The sequence below is a fragment of the Glandiceps talaboti genome, chromosome 5 (genome assembly GCF_964340395.1).
Source record: "Glandiceps talaboti chromosome 5, keGlaTala1.1, whole genome shotgun sequence".
Lineage (NCBI taxonomy): Eukaryota > Metazoa > Hemichordata > Enteropneusta > Spengelidae > Glandiceps > Glandiceps talaboti.
In genome coordinates, this window is record NC_135553.1 from 18,207,840 (window position 1) to 18,235,753 (window position 27,914).

The 27,914-nt window shown below is 36.5% G+C and overlaps 2 protein-coding genes across 3 annotated transcripts in view; one reads left to right on the forward strand and one right to left on the reverse strand.

The window, feature by feature from the left end:
• Positions 1 to 1,285: 1,285 nt before the first annotated feature.
• Positions 1,286 to 12,499, reverse strand: LOC144435207 (BUB3-interacting and GLEBS motif-containing protein ZNF207-like). The gene is made up of 9 exons (XM_078123786.1): positions 12,361 to 12,499; positions 10,201 to 10,327; positions 8,172 to 8,295; positions 7,470 to 7,740; positions 6,899 to 7,088; positions 5,731 to 6,033; positions 4,692 to 4,860; positions 4,066 to 4,110; positions 1,286 to 3,663 (listed from the first exon to the last, which is right to left on the reverse strand). The coding sequence occupies exons 1-9, from the start codon at positions 12,399 to 12,401 to the stop codon at positions 3,542 to 3,544; spliced, it is 1,392 nt and encodes a 463-aa protein (XP_077979912.1). The 5' UTR covers positions 12,402 to 12,499; the 3' UTR covers positions 1,286 to 3,541.
• A 274-nt stretch (positions 12,500 to 12,773) lies between these two features.
• The window catches only part of LOC144434793 (uncharacterized), a 37,518-nt gene continuing 22,377 nt past the window's right edge, over positions 12,774 to 27,914 (forward strand). Inside the window, exons 1-3 of one of the 2 annotated variants that reach the window (XM_078123294.1) lie at positions 12,791 to 12,862; positions 13,367 to 13,512; positions 17,427 to 17,676. In XM_078123294.1, the coding sequence (XP_077979420.1) occupies positions 17,590 to 17,676 (87 nt within the window). In that variant the 5' untranslated portion in view covers positions 12,791 to 12,862; positions 13,367 to 13,512; positions 17,427 to 17,589. Of the gene's footprint in view, positions 12,863 to 13,366; positions 13,513 to 17,426; positions 17,677 to 27,914 lie in introns of both variants that reach the window. The other variant, XM_078123293.1, reaches the window with a different exon arrangement.

The following is a 27,914-nucleotide window of genomic DNA, read 5'->3' on the forward strand; positions in this document are numbered from 1 at the left end:
ACCTTTCCAAAGTAACTATATTGTACTGTCCTATTGATTCTGGGAACTATGAACTATATATTCTCCAATGTAGTATGCATCTAACTGAGACTTCTTAGGATGATACTACCAAACCATAGACACTGATGAGTTTCAATACAGCAGAATGTTTTTTACATCTGCCATATTTTTGTTACAAATTACTTTAAACAAAGTAGACACTGATCGCATGCAAGCATATAAAAACGATACACTTTTAACTCACCCTGAACATGAATCAACATTGCTGTCAGATGAAAGAAGGAAGATTCAAACTGGGTTCTTTGTATTCGTAGTGAGATAAAATGTAAACATTTTGTGAGCACACACACATGCTATCAGTGCCTGTATTTTGTGTAATTCGTAACAAAAAAAGTGAGATGTGAAAATAAATATGGTGTCTTCTAATTGAAACTATTGTGTCTTTCTGGTTTGGTAGTAACATTACGTAAACTATAGTAGTCGCAAACTGTTCATAGATTGAACAACAGAAGAAAAGATTTGGGGTCACCTGTGAAATTATCATAGAAGTGTAAAGCCCTAAACAGTGACCACTCACTTGTCAGATTAAAAGTTGATTAGCTGAAGTCCTGTTATTTTTCAACAGAATGTTACAAGTTTTCATACATGTATAAACTGTTCATTCATTCAGGCCGCCAAAAAATCAAATATCCCCCACACAGAATCTGGCATGGCAATTGTATTTATTTTTACGGTACCACGCAAAGAAAGAACCCCCACCCAGATGAAATGAAATTGAGGAAAGAAATTTTTTTGAAAAAAAAATGCATTTTGGACCCACGTCCCCTGATCATCAGAGCAAACCTATGAACTAGCAGATTTCATGTGTTGTTGTGATGTCTACTTTTTCATTGCTTGACAGTTGTAAAGCCAACCCATTAACCTTTCACCTTTATGTCCAGGGTTCAAATGATTTACAAGGTCCATGCATGCCTAAGGGTAAGAACTCTACAAACTGGATATGTTTTGTCAAATACTTCCAACTATACAATAGGTTTGGGTCCATTTCCTTCTCATCAGTACCAGATTAACAACAACCACTTCATGTGTTGTGACATTCACACCCCCTCAAGGTGGCACATTCAATGGAAATCCATACCTAATTCATCTTTTATGATACCCCACATACTTAATCATGTCGGTAATACCCACACACTTCAGATGTCAGTAATACCCACACATTTCTACATTTCACCTCTATATAGACAAACATCCAACATGTCTGGGGACAATTGTAAAAGCCAGTGAAATGTCATTCAATGCCAGGTTCTCACATTAGGGCTATATCTATACCTATCATTGGAGGGTCGGGGTTGTGATGGGTCACTTTAAACTGGAACTGTTCAACACCAACTCTTTGTATAGCACTGCCAGACAGCAATTCACACCCAAATTTTCCCAACCTGTGCCTCCCATATGATAATTTACAATTCACACACCGTAAAAATTAAAAATTATGATGATTCATCGATTTATGGGTGGGACTCTACGACATACATGTACATATGTATTTTTATACAGGAACCATACCTGATTCTGTGAGGAGATTTGTCATATAGAAAAAAGCCTGCCATCAAAATGATACTATAATGTAGTCTTCATGCAGTGAAAAGAAATAGGACTTCAGCCATCAAAAGTAGTGTTATGTAATGCATGAAAAATTCACCAACTTCACAGTGTTGTGGAAGTTGGGGACCCCATGTGGGCCCCCCAACTTCAATGTTGTGGAAGTTGGGGACCCCTGTGGGCCCAACAGCATAAAAACAAATGCTGTGAACACCGTCTTTGTGTAAAGAATGTAACTTTATTGACACTTGCCTGCTTGTGGAAAGATGCACACACACACACAAACTGTAAAATAGACATTAAGGCTGTTGAGGCACAAAGCTTTTACAATAACATGGGAAAAATTACAACTTCAAATACAGCTTTTTAATTAATGGCAATGTTCTGTGACCACATTCAAGTCACATAACAACGCATACAAGACAAATGAAAACAAAGACATGCTAGGGGGGGGGGGGGGAGCATGATATCTACAAAGTTCGTCTCCTTTAATTCATTCTGTTGCTTCATCTCTACACAAGAGTGCAACCAGTGACCCTCCACCAATGTGGAGGGTCTATGGTGCAACATAACATTAAAGGGATGATATTTTTTTTTTCACGATTGTATGGAATATTAGTCATTGGAATGATGTATGGTAGGCAGTGACTTGAATGTGACATGCAGGACTTTTCTGCCAGTCTTTCACCAACAGAAGTTGGGGACATCACAAGTCCAACAGCACAACAGGCTGCGAAAACTGGCAAAGTTCAGTAAGTACTGACCTCTGATGTGAACACGGTGATGAATGGTTCGGCTTGATCGAGGAAACGCCTGTACTCAGTCAATATTACTACATATAATTATTAAACGTTGAAGAGAGGAATGCAAATCCCGACGGTTACAATCATAATTTCCAGAAAGCCGCTAAGTTTTCAAAGTTTTGCTACACTTGAATGTAACAGGTCTGTCCACAGCAGACAGTAACATTTCTCATGTATAAAGTAAAAATTCTCACCTTAATATTCCAGCATTCATTTAAAAAATTTCCAAGGCAAATCTTATAATTTAAAGTCTACTGTGTAGACAAGTGAAGAAGTTTAAGTCTTTCTAGGCATGTATCTTAAATGAATGTGTTAAATTGTTCGATATGACAATGAGAAATCGGTGCTCGGGGGTAGTACGTTCAGGCTCTCCCGTCCAAACAATGCTGTGTAGGTAATGATGCGTTACCTACAGGGCTTTGCCGCTACAAGTTGAATGAGATGGCAAATCCTGTATGTCACAAGTACTTTCCAGTTTTACATATTGTACATAACTGAGCAGGCATAAATCGTGAGAAATCAGGAAATAAAGGTGATTCTGACTCAAATTTTACACACTATAGGGGGCTCAATTACGAAGTAGACATCTGCTGTTAAGACAAAGAACTACTAGAGAATAAAAGTGTGTACAATTTTGCCTGCACATTAGCTAAAATACATGCCCACATAAACTTAAAAAAATGAAAACTGTACCTACTGTTGAGTTCCCCAAAAAATAACTGATGGTTCAACTATTGTCAGGAAAGACAGCAATATTTGAGTTGGTAACATACCTATCATACACCGCACCATTGTGATGTTGTTCTTGCTTTCTATCTGTTTTTTTTTTTTAAATCTGAAAATGCCAAATGGTATTTCATACCACGGTGAAAATATCTTAAAATTGTGGTTTCAGAACACTTGCCTGTGAAAAGCCACGAGGTATGTCAGAAGCCAGCACTTTCCCTCACTTACTTTACATAAATGAAAATTCATTTTTCCTACATTTCAGTGACCGAATCTTCTTGCAAAGCTGGACTACACAGCCACGACTAGGAAAACAATATATTTATATACTAGTAAGTGCATCATGAAATGCTATGAAAAAAAAGTGTCCACCTGCATATCAACCTACTGTTGGCAGCGCTTTGATGCTAATACCGTACTCCACCTGTAGGCATCATGGGTGGTCGCATTGGTGGTGGTGGTCCTTGGCCACCTTGGAATGGGGGTGGTCCAGGAAAGGGTGGTCTGGGCATCCCTGGTTGTGGAGCACCTACGTTGAAGTAAAGAAATAACAAGCAAACAAACATAATTACTACATCAACTTTATATTCTTCATCCTAGTCAAGTACCAAAATCTGAATTGACTTTAATAGGTGTTTTTTTAAGTATTAAATTTTCTATGTGCTAAAATTGACTATCAAAATTCCCATGTTATCAAACTGACATTATGGTACATTATGGTTATAAAACCAACATTTTTTTTTCAAGCATCAAACTTTCTATGGTCTAAAATTGGCAATGGTTGTGGGGAAATAACAGTTTTCCTCAAGTATCAAGCTTCCTATGTCCTAAAATTGACGTTATGGTGCTCAGAAATTCACTGAAAACACAGACATCGTACAGCCTTTGTAAACTTTGAAACTTTCAAGTTCAAGAGAAATAGTCCACTTACCCTGCCCCATTGGCATTCCCATACCTTGTTGAGGTGGAGGATGACCTGCGGAAGAAATCAAACTTATCAATGGACAAAGTCTACCAGGAATGAAACATCTTGCTCAACAGAAGCCCCCCACAATAAATGTAATTTCCCATTACATTCTTTGAGCCTGACTTAGTTTTGCAAAATTTACCCTATTTGTCTGACAGGCATGCCACAACCCAAATATGGATTTCCTATTTTACATCCTCTTAATATAGTTTTTCTTCACATATTGCGAACCAGAATATCTTTACAGTTTAATTTCCAGAGATGAGAGATTATGATGTCATTGGACAGCACAATACTACATTATCAATAGAAACAAATCTATGAAAAGTTTCAATTCATTGACACACATTACATAAAATGCACATTTTAAATTTTTGCAGACAATAATTCTGAAATTTACCATATGAACATCATTATTTTATAGAGCTTTCACAGATTAAATGGGTGTGGAAGTTAAATCGAGAGAAAGATTTTTCTGGTTCACAGCAATATATTGTACACTGAATAGAAGACATTGGAAGGCAACTTATCTGCCAGTCAAGTCGTCTCTCTCTCTCCACGGTAGCTGTGTACAACAGTTTGCTCCTTACCTTGTGGGGCCATGGGAGGTCTCATTTGTTGTCCCATTAAGTTACCTGCCATAGGTGGTTGGGAAAGCATTGGTTGTGCTCCTTGTGGAGGTGGTACTGTACCTGCTCCACTTCCTGATGATGACTTAGGCCTCTGTTGATATTTAGGTAACATTGCTCTCCTCTCCTCCTGTAAATATGAAGTTGTGATTAGATTAAAATCCACATGGTATACAGGGACAAAACTTTCTTGGATGTTGTCTTGAGTTACTGACCACAATAATAAGGAGTACCTGACACAATTTCAGATGACCACTGGAGAGATGTTACATACTGACATATCTATATGAACAATGACTACCTGTAAGACTTAAACTAAGAGTCCTTTGATCAAAATGTCTGTTGTAACTATTAATTCAGGGATGATCGCACGATGTCACATATGCTCAACAAATGAACAAAGTCCGCTTAGGCCACTCAGCCCTCCCCCCAAAGGAACGCTCACAGACAACATTGACACATTTTGTTATATATAGAGTAAAGTATGGCAGTAACACCAATACGATCGACACAATGTAAAACACGGTAAACACATTTAAATACTAATGGGAAACCCAGCACTGTGTATCACATTAGCTGTAAATTTTAATAAATTTGTCAACATCTCAGTAGTAAATACTGAACTTTTTTTTAATATTATTGAAGGTGTGCAAGTTATCTACATTTGGTTAGAAGTGTGAAAACGAATTTCAGCTATCACATTGACAATGTGCCAGACCTCCTCCCCTCTAAATGAATGGCATTCATTTATTGAGTTTTGTGACATCGTGTGATCGCCCCTTACAGCTCTCTGTATGAATTATCCCTTCCACTACTTGAAGAGAACAGTTGTTTCTTATTCAGAATGGGCTTTTTTCAGTATTATAGAAATTACTGTTTCAGTATTTGAGTGAATACATTTTAATATCATTTACATATATAAACCAACCAACAAAAAACTCCAAAATCGATGTACACATCTGAAAACATTGAACCTTTATCTAGATAGTTGCTGACTTACAAGTGATATATCTTCATCTGGATGTATTAATTTACTACTGGCCGAACCACTGCTTGGTACAGTAGCTGGTTTACTTATTGTGGCTGATGCGCTGGGGGCAGTTTTGGGTACTGGTGCACTGGCAGCTGCTGCAGTTGTTAGTTGTGGCGCTGCCTGTGTGTGAGGAGTTGACGTCATCCTGGGTGGATTTGAATATGCTGGGAAAGTGGGTTTGATTGGACCAATCGGAGACGTTGATGAGGAGGTACTACTAGGAAGTGGTTTAAAATCTGCACCCACTGGTCTTGATGTATCCGCTTGAGTCTGTGAAATAATTACAATATTATGACAATATTTGTTCTGTTCATTTTATTCCAAAATACACTTGGCTGCAGAGAAATCATATTTGTTACTTTTATGACTGAAATATGCAAGCTGACCTACCTCAACAAATTTGTGTTAATCAGTTCCCAGTACAGTGAACAAGAGAAGACATATGCCAATTATGGGTATATCAAGCTGCAAAACGGTGGTTCTGATGACCTTTTCTAAATTATTTGTAAACTATTTTTAACAGCACTTACGTGACAATTGGACTGCTGTAAGTTAAGGCCAACAAAAAAAATATTTCTGTTCAGGACACATTGTCAAAAGTGGTGCAACAATGCAATTTTTTTTAAATTCTCAACAAACCTGTCACTCAATTATGACAGTTACTGTTCTTTTTTATTGAGTACTTTAGAGCAAGTGTGTATGTGGGGCAGATGTCATTTGCTTGTTCATGATTGGCTCTGCAGTTGTCTTCACTGAAGTAGGGAGCGTTATTTTTGTTTCCCCCTGGATCTGCAGACTGCATGGGCTGGACAAACGCACACAAAAAAGACTGATGAAAGGGTATTTAAGTAATGCGCGTGCTGACCAGAAAATTTTTTTTAAGGCCTTATAAAATTTGCAAGTCAACGTAACTTGAAAGATGAAACATCCAAAAGTGTGAACATTTTTTTCTTAGGTACCTGATGCTGTACAACAGGTGGTACACAAATCATAATTACAGCATTCAAGTACATCTCATGATCCTTGTCCACTATTATCAAACACGATTCTATCAAATATCTGTTTTTTGCTAATGACGATTGTCAATAAATTTCTGTTTATTACGGTACAGTGAACAATGATGGTGTATACATACAGTTGCTGCACTTGGAAATAGTGGTTTAGGAGGTTGATGAGGTGGAAATCCGAGTGCTGCTGTTGTTGACGGAGGAAGGTGTCCAGGTGGAGGCCCTCCTGGAGGCATTCCTGGTACATGTACTCCAAAGGGTGGCCTCACATCTGTTGGCGGTGCACCTTGCATTGGCCCCATAGGAGGCATCGGCATCCTGGAAGAATCGTACATCATTTATGATGAAAGCATTTTTCATTAGATGAGTATCTTCACACTGTTTTTTGTTTGGGCAACAGTGGCAAGTATTTTTCACTGTATTTTGTTATGGACATTAACTTGGTAAAATAAAGAGCTGCCCTAGGTATTCTAAGTTAAGACATACGTTATGGTACAAACTCGAGTAAAATACCCATGGCATTCTCAGTAAATTTAACTACTCCCTGCAATTTTACAGTGACAATGGCTGGTAAAACAGGTAAAATACATGAGAAACTCAGTAGATTTTACCTCAACACGAATTACTAGTGTACAATTTGGTGAAGATATGTGAAATATCTATATAAAGTCTGCCAAAGTACCATTATAATTGCCTTACCCTGGTCTTGGTGGTCCCATGAATGGTGGCATTCCTGTAAATGGCATACCGGGCATCCCTGGTGGCATGCCAGGCGGCATTCCTGGTAAAGGCATACCTGGCATAGGTGGAGGCATACCATGTGCCATCATTGGCGCTACTGGTGGCATAGTGTTTGGTGTCGGTGCCATCAACGGAGGTGGTCGGGGAGCTGCTGCAGTGGGTGCCACTGATGGACTTGATGACGTTGATGCTTCCTTTTCATCTAAATCTTCCCCCCTTTTTTCCCTTTCTGTTAAATTAAATTGTAGGGTGATTACAAAGCAATTTTTTCCCTTTTTGCAGATAAAGAAATCAAACAAAGACATTCAGGAAATACAACTTTTTCTTTAGCATGAAAAGTACATGACTTACATTTTTCTTCCGTGTAAAAAAGAAAACTTGTACAAGATACCACCTTTCCAAATTAGCCATATTATTTCATTGCATCCAATATTTGTCCTAAAACCTGACCGAATAATCACAACCCAAAACAAAAAGTCTGATGGAGAATATATAATTCATGGTTCCAAAAATCACTAGGACAGTACAATATAATTACTTTGGAACAGCAAATTTGAAATGAATGCTATCTGTCTATTACAGATCTTGATCACACAATAACAAACCCATTTTACCATTCCAAAGTAACTACATTGTACCGTCCAAACATTCAATACTTACGCATTCTTTCATTTCTTTCTTTGATATCTTTTTCAGGAATACCTTCCATTCCATAAATTTCAATTTCTACATCTTGTCTGCCTGGCAGTGCATTGGGTACTTTGTCTACTGCTTCTTTGTGTACCTGTGGTGGTGTAATATTCAGAGATGTTACAGCCTCTTCTTAGCTAGTCTGTAAGAAATGGCATTAGTGCCACGCTTTCAGCCAGCACTTGCGTTTAGACACCTGATAGGGCTGAACATGATGTATCTTACTGTAGCAGGAAGAGGAAATCTATTCATATTTGTAGTTTGAATGGTGAACCACCCCTTTTCTTAAGTACACACTAAATTACAATGAGGAGTGACTGTAGTTGATAGTAAATGACTTATCTGGTTCCCATCTGGTCTGTTTGTCTGTCTGTATGTTTGTGTTTTGTTGATGTATTTAAATGTTTATTTGTAACACTATGTGCATGTGTAGTAGAGTACGCGTTGTGTTCAGTCTGCTGTACGTATGATGTGAATATTACTAGTACATGTGTGAGTGGATAGTTACCTTGGAGAACCCCAACAAACGCTTTGTGAATTACAAGATTTTACCCACTTAATTCCCCTTAAACAGAGACACAGTATCACAAAGGCCATGCCAGCCATTGTCATCCAGTTATCACCATTATGATGACCATCACGCTAAAGCAATGTCTCAATAGTGTTTTCAGATGCAATGAATTATATATTTTTAGAACTTATGTCATATAAATTATGTATTAATTTGAGAGATGACAAACTGATTGTTAGAAATGCATACAATTGTGATGGTACAGTTACAGCAATATTTCATAAATTATACATTATGTGTGATTCTTTCAAATTACAGAAAAACACACACAATGGACGGAACTATAAATTATGGTACAGCCAACTCACTGTGCAGGTTTCCTGTACAAGTTATAAATAATAAATAAACATGATGTATGCATGTATAAAATGCTATCCTCAAAGTATATACTTGAGATGCTACAGGTGATTTGTATATTTACAAGGTTGTCAAACAGAAAATCAACTTTTATATTCAACTTGTTTTCACTTTTAGTACACCAACTGTGTGTCTGGTTGACAGGATGCAGTTGATATTTCACTGGCATTGCATCATGGTGTCTGACAAGGGTCTACACACTTAAATTCACCAACCAACCAACCAACACATTCATTATATGTATGTGAAACTCCAACACTGTTTCAGCAAAACATTTCTACATTTTTCAACGAAAATGAACATAGAAATCAGAAACATATTGAATAAAAGTTGTGACTAAACAACTCGCATACCCCAGCATTATTTGCTATCTGGCAATCATTTCAATACTATTTTTTTTTTTTTTTTTTACAAATTATTACAAAAAGGCATTGTTGCAGTTGAAATGAGAATTTGTTGTATAGATACTGATGTTGAAACATATAAAAAAAATAATTCTCATCAAATTTGTAGTCATCCACATTATGGGGAGGATTTTCAATCACAAGTTTCCATCTTTTTAGTTGAAAAACATGACAAGAGAGAAAATGGCTGTATTGATACATGTATTTCATATATGTTGCTGATATTTTAGCTTCAGGCCAGTTATTTTTATCTGTTGGCAAGACAAAACTGACACGCTGTTTTTCACTTTATGTATATAATGAGATAAGACAGTATTTCCCATGGGCCATTTACTGCATGGAGATCATCATTCTGTAATATTCAGGGTACAGTTGAAACTCATTCACATCACAACAGCATTTTATATGTGAATTGCATGTACATGTAGTTGCCCTGTGAATGATGAGAAGTTCCTTGAAACACAGTCCCTCTGTCATAGCGATAGATCATATGGACTTGTGCTGGCAAGGACACAGACTGGGAAACAAGTGATGTGTCAAATATTGTTCCAGAAGAAAACAATGCAGCTAATCTAATAATTAACTCTTTCACAAAGTGACATTCACATGTACACAAAGTTTGAAACTTTGGACTGGGACGAATTTGTGGAGCATGTCAAATACTTACCTGCATACAATGAATTGCTAAACCTGGACCCGTATAAAGTTTTTTGTGGCAAATATGACATTTAAAATGCTTTGCCTTTTGATGCTGTATAAGAATTTTTTCATCATCAAACTCTCTGTTGCAGTACCTGAAAGCATTGGTTAAGGATAATATTTGGTTTTATCTGCCAGCATTGAGACACATAGTCTAGTTCCTATACAGTATCGTTACCATGAAACATCCACTCACAGTATAGTCAAAGTCGTCGCGCTAGAAATCCTTCGATGTGGTTTAGTACTGTAATACCACAGTCTGGGGAGATGTAGTAAGAAATGACAAACTACTGTACATGCAGTTTTTGGTCATTCTAACATTGGTGTTATTCTGGCTACATTTACATTCCCACATCTGTCCAAAATATCAAACGTGCACTACCTGGACAAGTGGCGTGGGTGTTACATGGCAATTAACTTGCAGTTGTACAAACAAGTATAGGTTTAGAATACATTTGAGAGACATCAGTATTTGAGAAGTGTCATCGTCGCAAACCACAGCCTTTGTCATCCTACGGACAAGATTGGAATGATACATGTCTGAACAGAAAAAACGACCCATACATCTATGTCAAATAGGGTTTGTGAGAGCATAGATTTGCTGTACTGTCAGACCGGCTGAATGGTATATAAGTACAACCTTTTACTATCACAGTGCCCTTTGGGGACTTCAGAATGCCGGGACTGCATTCACGACACCCGTACTACTAATACTCTGTACAGTGCCCGTTTATCAGCTCTTAATGTAAATTTTCAACGAATCTCTCCCCATTATGTTGGATAGACTAGACTAGTAACTTTTACACAGGTCTTTTGAATTGCCCATTCATATTTACTCAGTGCATGCATCTGTCAACGTTTGCTGTTCATGCTATGTCTGCCTGTTGGACTCACTTGATACGGTCAATATATACCGTTGCTTCAAGAGAATAGCCCTATAAACAGGCAAATTAGTCACCTTGACATTTGCTCAGAGAGACAAGTCAGGTATAAGTCAGAGTGTAATTATAATTATATCAGCGTTAAATACTCATGTACGCATACGGTGAACATGCTTGTACTCCATATGGTTCGTCATTACTCATGAATATTTATTAGTATTCAGAAATACCTGTCCGTCCATTGTAAGATGCCAGAGTTCGTCATTTCGCAGTATGGCGGAAGAGATAACAGCTCTGGTTTGTGAGAATGAGAAGTGTAAACACTATTGTGTGATAATGCACTGATTGATGAGGATCCAAACAAATTTGGTAACAATGATTTCTGTCATCTTTCAGTTTCCCTTTTGGAACTGAGAAATGAATTATCTAAGTTATTCCTCACATCTAATATGACCTAGTGTGTTCTGATTTGATTTCCCCTTAAGAATCATGCACACAGTAATATTATAATAATAAATATTAATACTTTATATAATGCATGTATTTGTAAAATTTAGACTTCTTCCTTTCTTCACTATATAAGAGATCACGTCCCCATCTCCATGAAAATACAACACTGAAATGGGGCAAAGTTGAGTATAAATTGTCGATGTCATGCACACGTTCTTTAAAATAATTAATTATTCATTAAATGATTTAAATTGTGAAAGTAAAACACGTTTCTGTTCGTGTCCTACATCATGCAGTGAGTCACACCACAGTTGTCCAGACTCATTATTGAAACCCCAATTACAGACTGTAAAATGTTCAGCCACAACAAACTGCAAGGTCTGGTCAAGAAGTAATGTACTAGTAATACGTGAACAAAGAAAAGTGGCGTGTCTGTCAGTTGATAGCGTAAGCGGAAGACAGTACAGCTAGCACAATGATCCAACATTATAATAACGTAATGCTTTCACATCTTGGACTTGATAGATATGTTCGCCCTCAATTACATTTGTTGCTACCATACATCCATCAACATCTGTAGTATATTTCCACCAATATACTCCTTACATAAATACTATATAAGCTTACTCTTGTAGTATTGTTTTGTCAAGTCTCAATGATAAATACCCCATCGATCACGTGGATAAATTCGAACACAAATGTGATCACAATCTACATGTACATTGTGCGCAACTCCCAGTCATAGATAGTAGACCACTTCAATTTTCGAAAATTCATAAGCAAGACTAAAAGGATACCAGCACCATGGCTTCTGAACCTTCTTCTTTTTTCGGCCCATTTTTGATAGTGTTTATAATTTTCGATATGTCCAGTCCACTCTCCAATTTCAGCAATACTCCAAAGCAAAATGGCGTACAATAAACGTCGACATGGAGAAGCCCGGATGCTGGGCGGCTGTAGCATTTAAAAAGTAGGGGTGTAAGGCTCTTCCAATCACAGGGATCGGGTGATTATCCAATAAAAAATCATTTTCTTTGCTTGAAATAAAGATTGAAAAAACGTGAGCGTGTACAGAGAGCACAAAGGTGTAATTTATCATCATCTTCTACCAAAATGGGAATATATAGACGCATCTCAAACATGCATTATCTCCTTTCCTTTGTATGGTGTAGGCTATGCTAAATAAAAAGGCTTGCCTCGTTTTAGCAACTTGTCAACTTTGCATGGAAATGTCCGGAGAGTTGGACATCGGCAAACTTCCGGGAGTTACCCTTACCTTCGATGAAGAAGTGTCAACCGGTAAGGACACACACTCTCAATTTAAATTTTAACTCAGTGTCTTACTGTGTGCTTGTATATATTAATTTCTTACTCCCGACAGCATAACGTAACACTTTTGAACCAAATTATTAGTGATGTTCACCGAGCCTGAGAATTGTTGTTGTTATTACCTCACCATGACTTTTGCATTGTAAATTGTAGACCATGTGTGTCCACAACTTGTGCTGTAAGTTGTTTTCCTTCATATTTTGAAGTGACAACTTTCACTTTTACCGTAATTTCGGATGTCATGTGAGAAAGAACACCTAGTCCCTGAACTGAACTGAACTGACCCCATGCTCACCTCATACTTTGAAGTTTGATGACGTATGGTTTATATGGACGTGGACGTTATTACGAGTAAAACCCAGTAACAAGTTGTTGTTTTTACATCGCACCCAATATTCATGAATGTGGGGCAAAAAACCCCCCATCAGTTGATCATTACATGTAAATACTCACTTGTCATTTCTTTAAATACAGGTGTACCACGAGTTGTGCAAACTTTTTGGGATACAGATGCTGTCACTTGTACAGTAGAGTACATGTATATATTACATTATAGGAATTTTAATAGTTTTTTCCGCCAGTCCCTTCCCCAAGGCTTGCCTTTGTTCAACCTCTTTTATGTAAGTTATTCCAAGGTTTAATTCACAGGTACTCGAGTCAATGTGTAGGAAAAAAAATGTATTGTATATAAATAAGTCTTATTTACATTACATATTTTAAAAAAAAAAATCATACACATTGATTCGAGTACCTGTGGTTTAATTGTTTCAAAAGTGCCTAGATTGATCGTGTTGTTATTTTATCTAGATGTATTTGTAACTGCCATTGCACATGCACGGCCATGGTATAGGTGTAAAATGGGTCATGGTTGTTAAACCTCTTCAGAAGTTCAGTACAAGCATTATTTTGAAACCTGGTCAGTTCACAGAATGGAGGAAACAGCGGTCGACATTGATATTTAAATGTAAATTCTCGCCATGTTGAATGATGTAAAACATGACATAGATCCTTTTGTTTTCAGGTTATTGCTCTTTTAACCCAGCCTGATACCCTATTTAAATAGGATGTAATTGAGTTACAGAAACCATAGACCCTCCACCAACGAGGGTCTATGCAGAAACCAAGTCACTATATATTGTTATATATAGCTGAAACCCAGAAGATGAATGTGGGTTATAATCATTCTGCAGTCTGGGTGTTTAAAATACTATATCTACACCCATCGAGAGCCTTCCCATCATTGGCATCGTACTCCTTATTCTATACTACACCCACCCAGAGCCTTCACATCATTTGTGTCGTACTCATTATACATGATGTACATTTTCAATGTTCACAGGAGGAAATACATTAACACAGAGTGGGCTATATGAATAATTTACATAACAAAAAAATACTTAGTAATTCAGGCAAAAGCCACTTTAGTTGCTTCAAAAACTAGATTCCAATATTAAAGGTAACTCTACTACTACTACCACGCTACAAAATGGAGTCAAGTATCAATTTCTATTCTAGAAGAATGCATCATTATATTAATTTAACTTCAGTTATTCTCAAGAAATTGTAGGATGGAACTCACAAGTTTTATATGAAGTCCTTGGGAGAACCCTGCTTGACGTACATATATAAGAGCATGTAAAGTATTACTACATTGTAGGTAAAAGTAACGTCACTCTCGTATGAAATATACTTTTTCAAAATTTTAAACTGAAAACAATGAAATTACTTGCCTTGGCTTTAATTCAGTGTCATTTCGATTATGCCTGGAGGCTGTACATCTTGGTTCAGTGGTCTCGCAAAGAAATTGAAGGCTAGAGTACAAGTTCTGCAAAATAACATCATAAGATACATGCTTACTGCTGCTCCTAGAACACACATTGGATATAATCAATTTAAACTTCTAGGTATTTTTTCAGGAGAATTGAGGGTTGAGCAATTAAAACTCAATCATATGTTCAACATCATAAATCGTTGTGCTCCCGAGTGCTTAAACTGCAGTGTAGAAATGGTCCATAATTGGCACAGTTATGGAACAAGAGTGAGTGAACTGTTATGCATATAGTTCCAAGAGTCAGTGGTATGAGTAACCGTAAGAGTTCATTCACATATACACAGGCATTGGTCTTTGGAATAGTCTCCCACTCTCAGTGAAGTAATGTCATGCAAAAATAGTTTTAAAAGCCATGTCAAATCTTATCTATGGAACAAACTAGAGTCTAAAGAAAATGATATTTTTATAACATCTTAGTCCTTCCTCTTTTTATAATTGTGAGTCTAGTCAATGTGTATTTTATCACTCTAATTGATGTGTTCTGTCATGTTTAATGTAATACATTTTTCTGTACCATTGTTGCCATGGCAATTTGAATATCCCTATGAGTATGAGGACCACATTGGAAATAAGTGTTTTTGCAAAATACTTTTATGTGTTATCCTCATGTGTATTTTAATATGTACTTGTAAATGTGTATAAATTATTACCAAAAAAATTCTGACCGTACTAGTGCTAAAAAAAGAACAGAAATGGTGAAAATCAATAGACTGATCCTTTTTAAATCTACTTGAGTTATGTATATATAGTCAATATTTGACTGTGGTCTGATTGCTGGCCAATGGTTGCTACAGTACATCGAATTTTGCAGTGTTCTCCTATGCCATTGAGAAAAGTACTGTCCAACCCATTTCTTGGAAAAGATATGTTAATTAGCATAATTTATTATAGATTCAAATGACCACATCATTGTAAATGTTTTCAGAGCACAGTGTATGCATTGGTTACTAAAAAGTGCCATGGCTATTTTTATATATATATATATATAAAACTGCCAATTTATGTGTCAACAGCTAATACAGGTAATTAGATTTAGATATGGACTCACCAGCAAATTTATATGTGTTGTATATTCTGAAGGCCATAGCTATGAATAATTTTTTATTGTCTGTTTTCTTAGAATGTCATCTCATCTAACCGCTATTAGGATTATATGGAAAATATTGAATGTCTACAGGCTATTTGTCTCAGTATATACAGTATGCAGAACTAAAAAGTGCATGCATACATGTACATGCAGTTCAGGAGTCAACACACACACTGCCATGATACAGCAAAACAATGTACTTGTATTATTTGAATAAGTACCAGTCTCTGTACTGTAGTTTCAAAGAAGAGACACTATATTATATATACTTTAGATTATTACCCATATTTGTGTTGTTACTGGTAACTGCAGATAAATGTTGACTGCAGAGGTGGTGGAGGGCCGAGTGAGGGTGTTGGTCGAAATGATGATTTTAATTACTTTAATTCATCATTTAGTTTCTCTGAACTACAAGCAATATTTATCATTTCAAAACTTAGTATTTTAACAATTTTCAGTGCGAATAAAATTATATATATAATTTTATTCGCATTTTGCGACTGTGGCGAGCGCTAGCGCGAACTCTGATATATATGTCTGATCGGAAAAATGATTCTCCAGTTACAACTGCATGTAGTACAGTAACATGGTGACACTGACATATTCAAAACTGAGCTTTTGCTCAAGATTTATAGATATTACAGATGTTTACAGAAAATATTGACCACTGAATTATTATTTATCAATTTTTAGTGATTATATGTTAGGTTATTGTATGACAAAAATGTCCCAGTTGCATGTTAGAGCGGTCTTAATAACTGTCAACAGACCATGACCATTACAAGGAGCAGATTGTTTGATATACATGTATAGTCTAGTCATGACACATCCGATTATCAGAACATAGGAGTTGATCGCTTCTTTCAGTGGAAAGTCACTTATGTTGACGTGAAATACCTGGACATCGTAGTAACTGTACATGGTCTCTTGAACTCTGATTGACTTTTCCGAAATACATAGTTTTCTGTATAGAAAGCTGTTACGGGTATCCAAACTTCACTGAGTTGTTTTTTGGCACTTTGATGAACATTTCTGAATTACAGTTTTTACTTCATATACAGTCGTCTTGTATCTACGAGCTGTTATCAATAGAGAAATCCTAACTATTTTGATTAAGTTGTACAAAATGCAACGTTGAAAGTTTCTCTAATTTGTATGTATCTTCAAGGCATATGGCTATATACATTTATAGTGTTTGTATATGTATGTCGCATACAAAACAAGTGTTTTTGCTAAGGTCTGGGAACCTCAGTAACAGAAAGTGAAAATATGGTACATTGTAAAGCTGGTATAGCTTCCCATAGATTATACCACAATTTTGGTGGGAACCATATGGTAAATGATCGGGGGAACTGAGGTAGATTTTACCTATATCCTTACCTTGCTTAACAAAAATACTGCTATGATAGCATGTACATATCATGGCAGTTGTAGGGATTTGTTCTGTTGTCTACATTCGCTCTTGAAAATGAAACGTTTAATATACATGTATTTGATATAGTACCTTTATGAATCTTCTCATTGAGTATGCCATTTTGATATGACTTTCAAATCAATACCGTTATGTCTCTTAGTATATCTGTATTAATATGCGAATGATATTTATTTATTTTTAGACTGAAGGCCGTGCTTGGTTTCGAGATAAATTTTGAAATGTTCCAGGAAGGAAAGTAAATGCAGTGACTGACTGATAATTAGTGTACAAAGATATTCGTTGTTTCCAACATCAAAATCTGATTTTCGAAGTCCATAGAAATTGTGAGTGAAGACTTTGACATAATGATGGCGGGCAACGATCCTGAGCGGACAATCAAAGAGGGGTATTTGGAATATACTGATGGTGTGACAAACGTGAATGGGGCCCAGGTAGGTGTTTTTTTTTAAAGATTGTAGGATCTTGTGAATGTGTATATGTATATGTGACAGTGTTTCACAAAGACTGGATCTACCTTTACTACTACTACATGGCGTTATTTGTGCACACACGCAACCGACAACGTACGACGTAAAACAAGTATTTCAACTGTAAAAACATTCAGTGATTGTATTGCTATATATTTATGGTAATTAAAGAATTCTTGTTTAGATGTACCTCTATGCATTTCGTCTTTATGTTAGCTACATTGGAATGCGTCCCCCCCCCCCTAGTGTGCATGTTTATCTCAGCGAATGCCTATGCGTTCTCTGTAGTAGGTTTGAAGTATTGTACGATTCATAGAAATATTTGCCACAGTTGTGTTATATGAATCCAGAAAAGAGGAAATTTAAGATATAATTTCTCAAAAAAAGTCCTCATCGTGAAAATTTCGGTCGCTTTGCATTGCATTTCGCTGCATACACTACAAACTGTCTTCAGTAAGACGCAACCTGATTACGTTTGAGGAGAAGTCTACTACAGAGAACGCCTACGCGTTCAATTACTGGACTTCCTGTTGATATTCAATGTTTGTTGATGTTTGTTGATATTCAATGCGTACATGTATGCCCATGACAAGTAAGACGCAACCTGATTGGCTGTGTGTCTCACTGAGCAGAAATTCGTTTGCATGTGCGCCAGTTCAAATGTAGAGGAGGCGATCAGGCTAAAAAATGTAAACATGTACCAAGAAGGTCAATTCAGGCAAAATAACGAAGGTAAAATAGCAATGAACGATTAGCCGACATCTACATTGGATTTTAATCAGATTGATATGTATCATGCAAGGGAAGTTTCGTGTAATGTCAAGCATGAAATATGTTAAGAACAGGTTTAGATACAGATGCTGATAATTTATTACAAAAGTACATCGAAATTTGACTTTTCACATTTGATCTGAAACAAATAAGAAACGGAAACAGACATATAAGAGAGTAGCAAAGTAAAAAAAAATTAAAAAAACAAAACAAATGCATTTGAAGTAAAACCCGAATATTCTAGACAGCAGTTGTTCAAACAGAAAAAAGTTGAAAACATAATTTTTAAATAAAATTTTGTTTGATGTAAATAGCAGACTGCAGAAGGGTAAAATGTAATGAAATGGGGGTTTTAACCAGAGTATATCAAATGTAGAGTGACATTTGGCAAGATGATATTACCCTTTATAATCGATAGTACTCCTTAAAAAAATTTCAAGTAATGTATTGACACAAGTTCTAAACATTATACTGTAGCAGTTATTGAAGGGTTTTTGTGTTCCAATTTCGTAGAATTTTAGTCAGAGGGAAGCTTTGTTTGACAGATATAAATCAACCTGCCAGGTTCTTAGACCCTTGAACCTGTAAAGTCTGACACCCTATATCTAGGGTGTAATTACATATTTAGAGTTATTGAAAACAAGTCATTAAAGGGTTAAACATGGAATGCTCGTTTGAAATATGTTTTAAGTTGTTTAGTTGTTGTGATATCTAAGTTTTTAAGCTACTTTTTCAATATTTTTACATGAATGTCAAGACATATTGATGCCATCATTTCAGTTAAGATGAATGAGTTCATATATCACTCACTACAGAAAATGACTTTGCACTGTTTACATACATAAATTATGTCTGTGATATGACATAGTGAAATATTGGCCTCGATGAAGATTTATCATTTGTCCATTGAATATTTGAAGTGACTTAGATAGCGTTGATTCAGTACCTAAAATGTTTTATGGAAAGGTACTATATACTAGCCAAAGACTAGTAGAATTGTAAAAAATGGAATTCCCTAAAAGTGTAAAGACTAATTTTGATACATCATGCAACAAATGGTAGCCTGTTCACTGCACTGTTGAAGAGTCATAGTTAGCTAGTCTGGATGCTAACGTGGTCTCAATCTGACTAAAATCTGATATGGTGAAAGTCTTTATTTATCTCTATTTCCATCATTTTGTCTTGTTTGTTTTGTTCAGGGTGATCGTTGCCTTCCCACATCTGACCCTGTGTACTAGACAATCCTGTTTGAATCTCACGCTATTGAGTAGCCAATCAGGATGAGCGTTATGTTGGCAGCAGAGGTGCAAATTGTAAGGAACTAGAGTATACTAGTAGTTAGCTGGTTGTACCACTTACAGGTAGCCCTCATATCAACAGCTGGAGAACAGTTCAAACTGATTCTGATAGCTGCACCCAAAAAAGTCGTATCAAACACTGGTATCTTAAATGTTTAATATTTTAGGTACATATTACTGAGATATGAGTGAAGATAAAGATCTTTCAAATGTTGAATTTGACAAATGTTTATTTTACATATATTAAACTCTTATCTGAGTAATCTTGATTTGTTGGCTATTTGAACATTAGTAGGAACTATACCAAACAGGGCTCAAAATTCTTATCAAGAGGTCCTTTTCAGTGTCAACAGGACTGACAGTACATGTAGCTCTGGATGTATATGCTATGGAGGTTCAACACGTCTTCCCTCTCCGCTATGGTTCTTCCCTATTTCAAACAGCGAAATTTCATTCTCACGGATTTTAGGAATAAAAACTATGTATACAGAAATGAACTGTAAATCATTAAATTCAACCTCTGTCTTGTCTATTCTGTCAATTCTTGCCTTACGTTCGCTCGAGCTGCAAAACGGACAGCGGTAAGTCATGCAAACAAATTAACTCAATACGTGCGCACAACCATTTACAATTGTTTAAGCAGCTGTCATAGCGTACGTTTTGCGGCTCGAGTGAACGTTAGACAAAAAATGACAGAATAGGCTGCAATTAATGATCTAAACTTGTTTTTAGTATTTTTTATAGTCATTATTAGCAAGGGTATGGGTGGTGTTTATTCCCAAAATCCTTGCGAATGAATTCTGTTCGCAGTCTCGCTATTTCAAATATGGAAGACCCATAGTTGAAAGGGAAAACATGTTGAATCTCATAGTATCTACATCCAGAGCTAGGCTGACATTAAACCATTCCAGTTACTAATCATCTTTACGGCCTCAGCATACTGTGGAAAGGCTTGACTTTAATAGTAGGGCATGTAAGCCATACTACCAAGGTCTACAAAACCCATATCAGGGCCACAAATTTTTTACCATATCCTATTGAAAGTGTGACTTTATCTCAGTGTGAGATATTGAAATAAGAAAAAATTAAAAATCGAATCACTGAGCTGTTAATGGATATCGACGAGTGCACCACTTGCCATATGTGGGCAAAGTGTACCAGGGTACAGAAAATTATTGCACAGGTTTGATACTTCGCTCTCCATTGAATTATATAGGAAGGGATATCGGTACTGGGTATGGTATATGTTAATGCGTGATCCTGGTGCGGTGTAACTGCCCACTCACTTTTATGAGACCATGATATTAACCCTGTATTTATGCCACTGAGCTAGCCTCATACAGTTTGAAAATGATTCTGAGCTGTACTGAATGTCAGAGAATATGTGCATACAATGTATTACACATGCTTTGTACAACCATAGAGACAGAGAATGCCTGAGTGAGAGGTACAAAGTGACGTGCATACATTGTATGTCTCACATAAATTATGTTTGTGTCAAGTTTGTTTGAAATCAGTGAGTACATGCCAGTGATAGGAGGGTGAATGTACATACAGTAAATATGACCACCAGTCGGCCATATTTGATTCAAAACAAAGTGACCTGCATATCATTATTATGTCTCACATAAGTATGTTATGTTTGTGCCAAGTTTGGTTGAAATCTCTTGAGTGCGTGCCTGAGATATGAGGGTGCACCGACGCACACATAGACGGAACCCAACATAATACATTGGCAAAGTTGACTGATACATGATACAAAGGACATTCCATCTGTTAACAAGTTTTACAATGTATTTCTTGGCTTAGCAAGGACAACCAGGCATCAACAGTTTTCTGTCAATACATTTATCTTATTATTATTATGTAGCTTTAATATTAGGTATTATATGATAATGCATGATCCTGGTGAGGTGTTAAGTGGCCACACAGTTTCTGTTAGTACTTTATTGTATAGCTATATATATTGGGTTCCACATTTGATACCATATGTGTTTGTCACCTGTGTGGACTGCCTAACTGATATCAAAATAAAATGAAATAAAATAAATAAATAAATAGACATGAATTAGCCATAGGGTTTAATGGGCAAAGGAAGTTATGATATATATTGATTGTGAAATAGAGTACATCATGTACATTTCACCCCAAGGGAGGCATTATATTTCCAGGATTTCTCATTAAAATCATATAGTATATCATGGTGTAGAAACTTCTTTTCTTTTTATCACAAATGTCCTCCCATTCAATAGCCAGAAAGCATCATAAAATTGAAACAGAACTTGAAGTGGGAGCGATTGTGTAGATAACAGGAAGTAAATTATATGCATATGATATATAATGAGAACATGATGTATAATAAATCTATTTTTTCTTGAATTGTACATACTGCAAAGTGATTGCAATACGTTTCTGACAAGTTTAGGGAAACTACATCTTTGTTTATCTCATCTGTTACATGTACTTGAGTAGGTCAACTAACCACATCAATTTTACAACTTACACATTGTCTGTCTGAACGACAATATTAGTCAAAATCCACCAACACGAAGGATCTAGGCTAACACGTTGCCTACTACACATATTTGTTCAGAAACTTTGGATATCGGTGCATGAAAACCTCAGAAAAGTAAGCTTATCACAAAGTTTGTTTGATTGTGATATTTTAAATCATTTTTTCTGTGATATTTTTAAGGTAGACGGGGAAGAATCGCTAGCCCGATGAGGCCCGTAGATCTGTAGCATACACTGTTGACTTCAAGGCCATTCACATAGAAATTTGCCGTTCAGTTTTCATGAAAATTTGAATACAGGCTTAAAAATACCTAGTGAATTGATGTATGGAACAATTATTGGTTGGTGGAAGCAAAATTCTGGACAAAAACATCAAATTTGGTCACATTTTTAAAAATAAATCGATGAAAATTTCGCCAAGCATTGCCTGTAAATGTATTTGGCGTACACCCGGAACTGTGACCTAGACATATTCAAAACAACACATTCTAGTATTTCTACCGATGTTTGATAGAAAATAAGTGAATTTCCCATTAATCCGACGTAAAAAACTGTGAAAATGGTCCATTTTGAGTCCAAAACTTGTCTAATTCAAGTCCCGGGGGAAATCGTGTAACTGTAACGAATAATCTGATCAAAAAATGAAAACCAAACATTGATAGGTCAGAGTTCGAAGAATTACCATACAACTACATTGTCATCCGGGTACTTTCCGCTAAGACATTTTTTCGTGTCAAAAGAATAGTCCGAATGTGGAAAAATCTCTCCAAGTGAAGCCGAGGATGACGTGTTTAATGAATATTCATGAGAGGTTACGTATGGTGTCATAAGCTTTGAGGACTGGAATGTGGAAGTACCTCTCTGTACAGCAGATCGTTGCGACGGTGTAGGACGTAAATGTTATGGCTTTTCAGTCGTATCATCACAGCAATTTCAAAAAATCTGTGCAGTAAATAAGTTTTTATTTGTCCGGAATCACAATTCTTGTCTATATTTTGGTAAAGGGTCAGGAACATCGGAATATATGTTTCTCTACGCTGACTGTGCTATGCAGGGCAGGCTGACAAACAAACACTTTGACATACATGTATGCAAATAAAAAGTAGTAAAAAGTTCAAACTCAATCTCGCCCTAAACACTTCATGCTTTGTTGGAAATCAGTTGAGCGATTCTTCCCAGCTATTTTGGTTTTAATAGTGTGCGAAACTTGAAGTGATCAGTCAAAAAAGTGTTCTGTTGCAATTGCCAGAAGGACAATATATAATATAATACCAGTACAACCATAATACAGTCTGTTATCTGTTTTAAGTGTGAAACTTGATAAACGCTCAGTTGGAGATGACAGATAGTATTCAAAAGGTAATCATGATTTTGATATGAATACACATGTAGTTATAACTAAGGGGTGATTTCACAATGTCACACAAGCTCAATAAATGAACTTCATTCATTGGGGGTGGGTGGGGGGTGGGGGGGGTTGTTGTTGTTAGAGAGAGGGTCTGGCATCAATGTGATTGCTGAACTTTATTTGTGCACTTCTCTAACCCAAATTTCCAAAACTTTCACTCCTTCAGTGATAACAGGTTCTGTATTTACTCCTGATGTGTGTTCATAAGTTGTACATCACATTAGAAGTAAATTTAAATTTACTTCTAATGTGATGTACAGTGCTGGGTTTCCGGTAGTATTTTGGTGTTTTTACATTGCATCGACTGTAGTGGTGTCTGCTGTCAATTAATTGCTCATTTGCATAATTAATGAACTTTGGCAATTAGGGCCTATACCAAGAAAGACTGTGCCAAATTTGATGAAACTTGCCACAGATATTGATCATACAGAGCTATGGTAGTTCTTAATGAAAGTCAGTGCTGTCAATTAATTGCTAATTTGCATAGTTAATGGACTTTGGCAATTAGGGCCTATAAAAAGAAAGACTACCAAATTGGATGAAACGCCACAGATATTGATCACATAGAGATATGATAGTTTTTAATGAAATTAGGTGGTGTCAATTAATTGCTCATTTGCATAATTAACAAACTTTGGCAATTATTAGGGCCTATTCCAAGAGATAGTGCACCAAATTTGAAGAAACTTGCGATGGTATATGGTCAATTGCTAATTTGCAGGACCGACTGTACCCAATTCAAGTGAACTTGCTACAGATATTGATTACACAAACGTACGACAGTACAGAAAGACATTTCAAAGTCTCAGCAAGCATATTAACAACATTTCCCCTCACACGGGAACATTTTCAGTTCATCTCTGGTTATTTATTTAGGTCGTTCAGGTAGTTATGTTTTCCATTGTTTTCCCGAATGGTCTCTGTGTTATTGGTTTCTTCTCTTCAGACGTACAACCATTACAGATTGGAAGAACAGTTTTATATTGTCTTTTTAAGTTGATGTCAGTATCCGCATCCACTATTTCTTGTGAGACTTCACACAACTTTTGTGATTTTATTTATTTTTTCTTGAATATGTAAAAAAAAGTTGAGGGTCGACTAGTCAAAACAAAACCAATTAATTTTTTTAAGCCTATAGGCAACCTTTATAGTACACATGCTTTTTATTATGGTTAATGTATGGATTGCGATTCACTTCGTCCCAATTTCAACTCGTCCCATTTCAACTCGTCCCATTTCAACTCGCCCCATTTTCAACTCGCCCCATTTTTAACTCGACCCATTTTCAACTCGCCCCTACAACACTAGGAAACGTTTATAAATCTAAATGATACATGGACTCGAAGTACGGGGACCGAAAAATTTACATGATTTTTCCTATGTAGCCAGTTGAAGCGTAGCAAATGTAACATTTCGTAGCAGAAAGTGGTGTGGGTTTTGGCTAAGTGATTGGTAGATCTAGAACTTATACTAGCACAACAACTTTCCTCAGTCATGGAATATCACTTTTCACATTAGGACTTAATGTTTACAACCCAAATAAGAAATAATAATGATAATAACCAGGGAGAATATTAGTGACTGACACGCTTACGACTTCCGCGCGTACAGGTTTTGGAGACGTGTCTCCTCTCCCTATGGCCCTAACTAACGCAACTAAGTATTGTAGTATGTGTTTACAGCACAAGTGGTACTTCATTAGTGGAATACGAGATACCACAGACCCTCCAAACTGAGTAGTACTAGCTTCGATTTCATATATGCACAGGTAAATTATATTCAATTTGTAAAGAGTTGGGGCGAGTTGAAAATGGGGCGAGTTGAAATTGGGGTGAGTTGAAAATTGGACGAGTTGAGTGGGACGAGTTGAAATGGGACGAGTTGAAATTGGGACGACATGATCCGTCACCGATGTATGTACGTATAAAATGCAAGCAATGAATCCATGTTGTTGTGCTTCTATAGTTCTGACTTGTGAGATATTTGGTCATGGGTTAAAGGTTAGATGGTTAATAAGAAAAATCTATTTGTTGCTTGACCCTTGACAGAGTTCTTCCCACTAGTAGTATCATATACAGTGTATAGAGAAAGGACAGTGCTTAAAACACCATCCTTGTCATCCAGGCCGCCAATACTTGGCACATTTCTGTCATACTTCCTTCAGTAGTGCTGTACCATCCTTGAACTTTTGTAGTTGGCACTACCATGATAACGCTTTCACATGAAGAAGAAAAAATGGCTGATCCTATTATCCATGTGTGTATAATGTGTTTAAACATGAAGATGTCAGATTATGTTTCAGTGGTGAATTAGACATGCCTAATATAAACTGATCATTATGCAAATTAGCATACAATCACCTTGTTATTGATTATGCAAATTAGTTACCACTAAGTAATTTTGCAAATTTAATAGTCACCATCCTTGTAATCTATGTTGGAGACAACACTGCTTTCCATGTATGTCGTCGTCCTAACACCACCCATTGGTCATTATGGAACATGCATAATGAGTCTGTACTTGTAAGACTAGTGATTTATTGCCACAGAATGTTCTGGATATGGTTTATCTACAATTACAGCTGTTCATGCCTATGGATATTAATAACAGCTGATTTAGCAAAACAAGGGATAACAATGTTTATATAGATATTGTTAGATTGTTAGAATTTATGCAGTTTGGAAAAAAAGCAATTCATCCACCATACGCAACAAAAATAAGATACATTTCTCATAAAAATGTTCATGGAGGGGGGGGGGGGGGGGGTTGAAATGACTGTAAAGGCACAGGCTTCAATCCCAGGCAGGCAAGGTAATGAAGATTCCAAAAATGTGTGCAACTATCTCTAGCAACAAGACCATGTCCATAGCAAAAAGTCAAATGCAGTTGTACTACAACACCATTGGTGCTATTTTTTTCATACCTAACCTAATTCAAACTGGGCCTTCAAATGAATACGACTAACAGGCTGTTATTTTTAAGGTTCTGCCTCATGAGCCGTCGACCATAAAAGGGATACATAACTTCATAAGTCCATGACCTATTTATACCTTCTGTGTTTCTCAGAAAGTAGGAAGTGATATTTCAGTACTTGATGACTGCCTGACTGATGTATTTGATTCTATTGACAAAAGTTCAATAGTGTTTACAGGATAATTTACTCGTAGTGTCATTTGTAACCTAGTTACTATTTGTCAACAACCAACGACTTACTTGTAAAAGTGCTTTGGATTTGAATGCACGTACTAGTAGTAATCTAGTACTGATAGATACATACAAGATAGCCTATAGGGTTCAACCAGACTTCAACTTATGCTGGTCAGTCACGGATACTAAAATCGTGTTCTTTTTCCCCAATTTGTAGATTTTTTTGTGTACAAGCTAACACTTGAATGGAGTGTCTGTGTGTTGCAGTTTTTGAGTTATACAGTAAATAATGATTTTTACCTACAAATATGGCTGCCATTTTGTCAAATTTGCATATATGAAAAAAAACCAAATTGATGTGCATATGTCCCATATGATTGTCACCTTTGTGTCAGGTTTGAAAGAAATTGGATATTGCATGTCTGAGAAATGACGTATTACGGACACATGGACAGACAGACGAACAGAGTCCATTGTAATAGCCTTCCCCCTTGGAGGGGGTCCAGGAAGGGGGGCTAAAAATATATTACACCAACATTTCCATCAACCTACCAAAAATACTTTATTTGAGGACAGTTTAGCTTGAAAATGAAAGACTACAAAAATACTACATTTGCATGGGGAACTTCACTCCTACCTTCATTTTTGAATATCAGCTGATAAAATATATAATTATGTTAAGCCTTCCCTTAGAGAAGAATAACACCGTAATATCATGGTCAATAAGTCTAGTTCCTATATGATGCATTACGATTACTACAATCATCTCCACTCATGTATTGGGTAAGTCATTATTCTAGCACAGAAATCTGTGATACCCAAACTGCATTCATATAAATGTGATGACATGACGTTATCGCGTCTCCATGTGATTTTAGTTTCAGAATGGAGAGGTGGAGTTTGGTTAATGAGCAATTGTCTAAAAGGAACTAACAATTGCAACTGCCTGTCAATTTGTGACTGAAATGTGTCGTTTACCCTTCACCAAGTGGGGGGGGGGGGAGTATCACAGATTTGTGTGCTAGAATAACGACTTTACCTATACGTGAGTGGAGATGATCGTA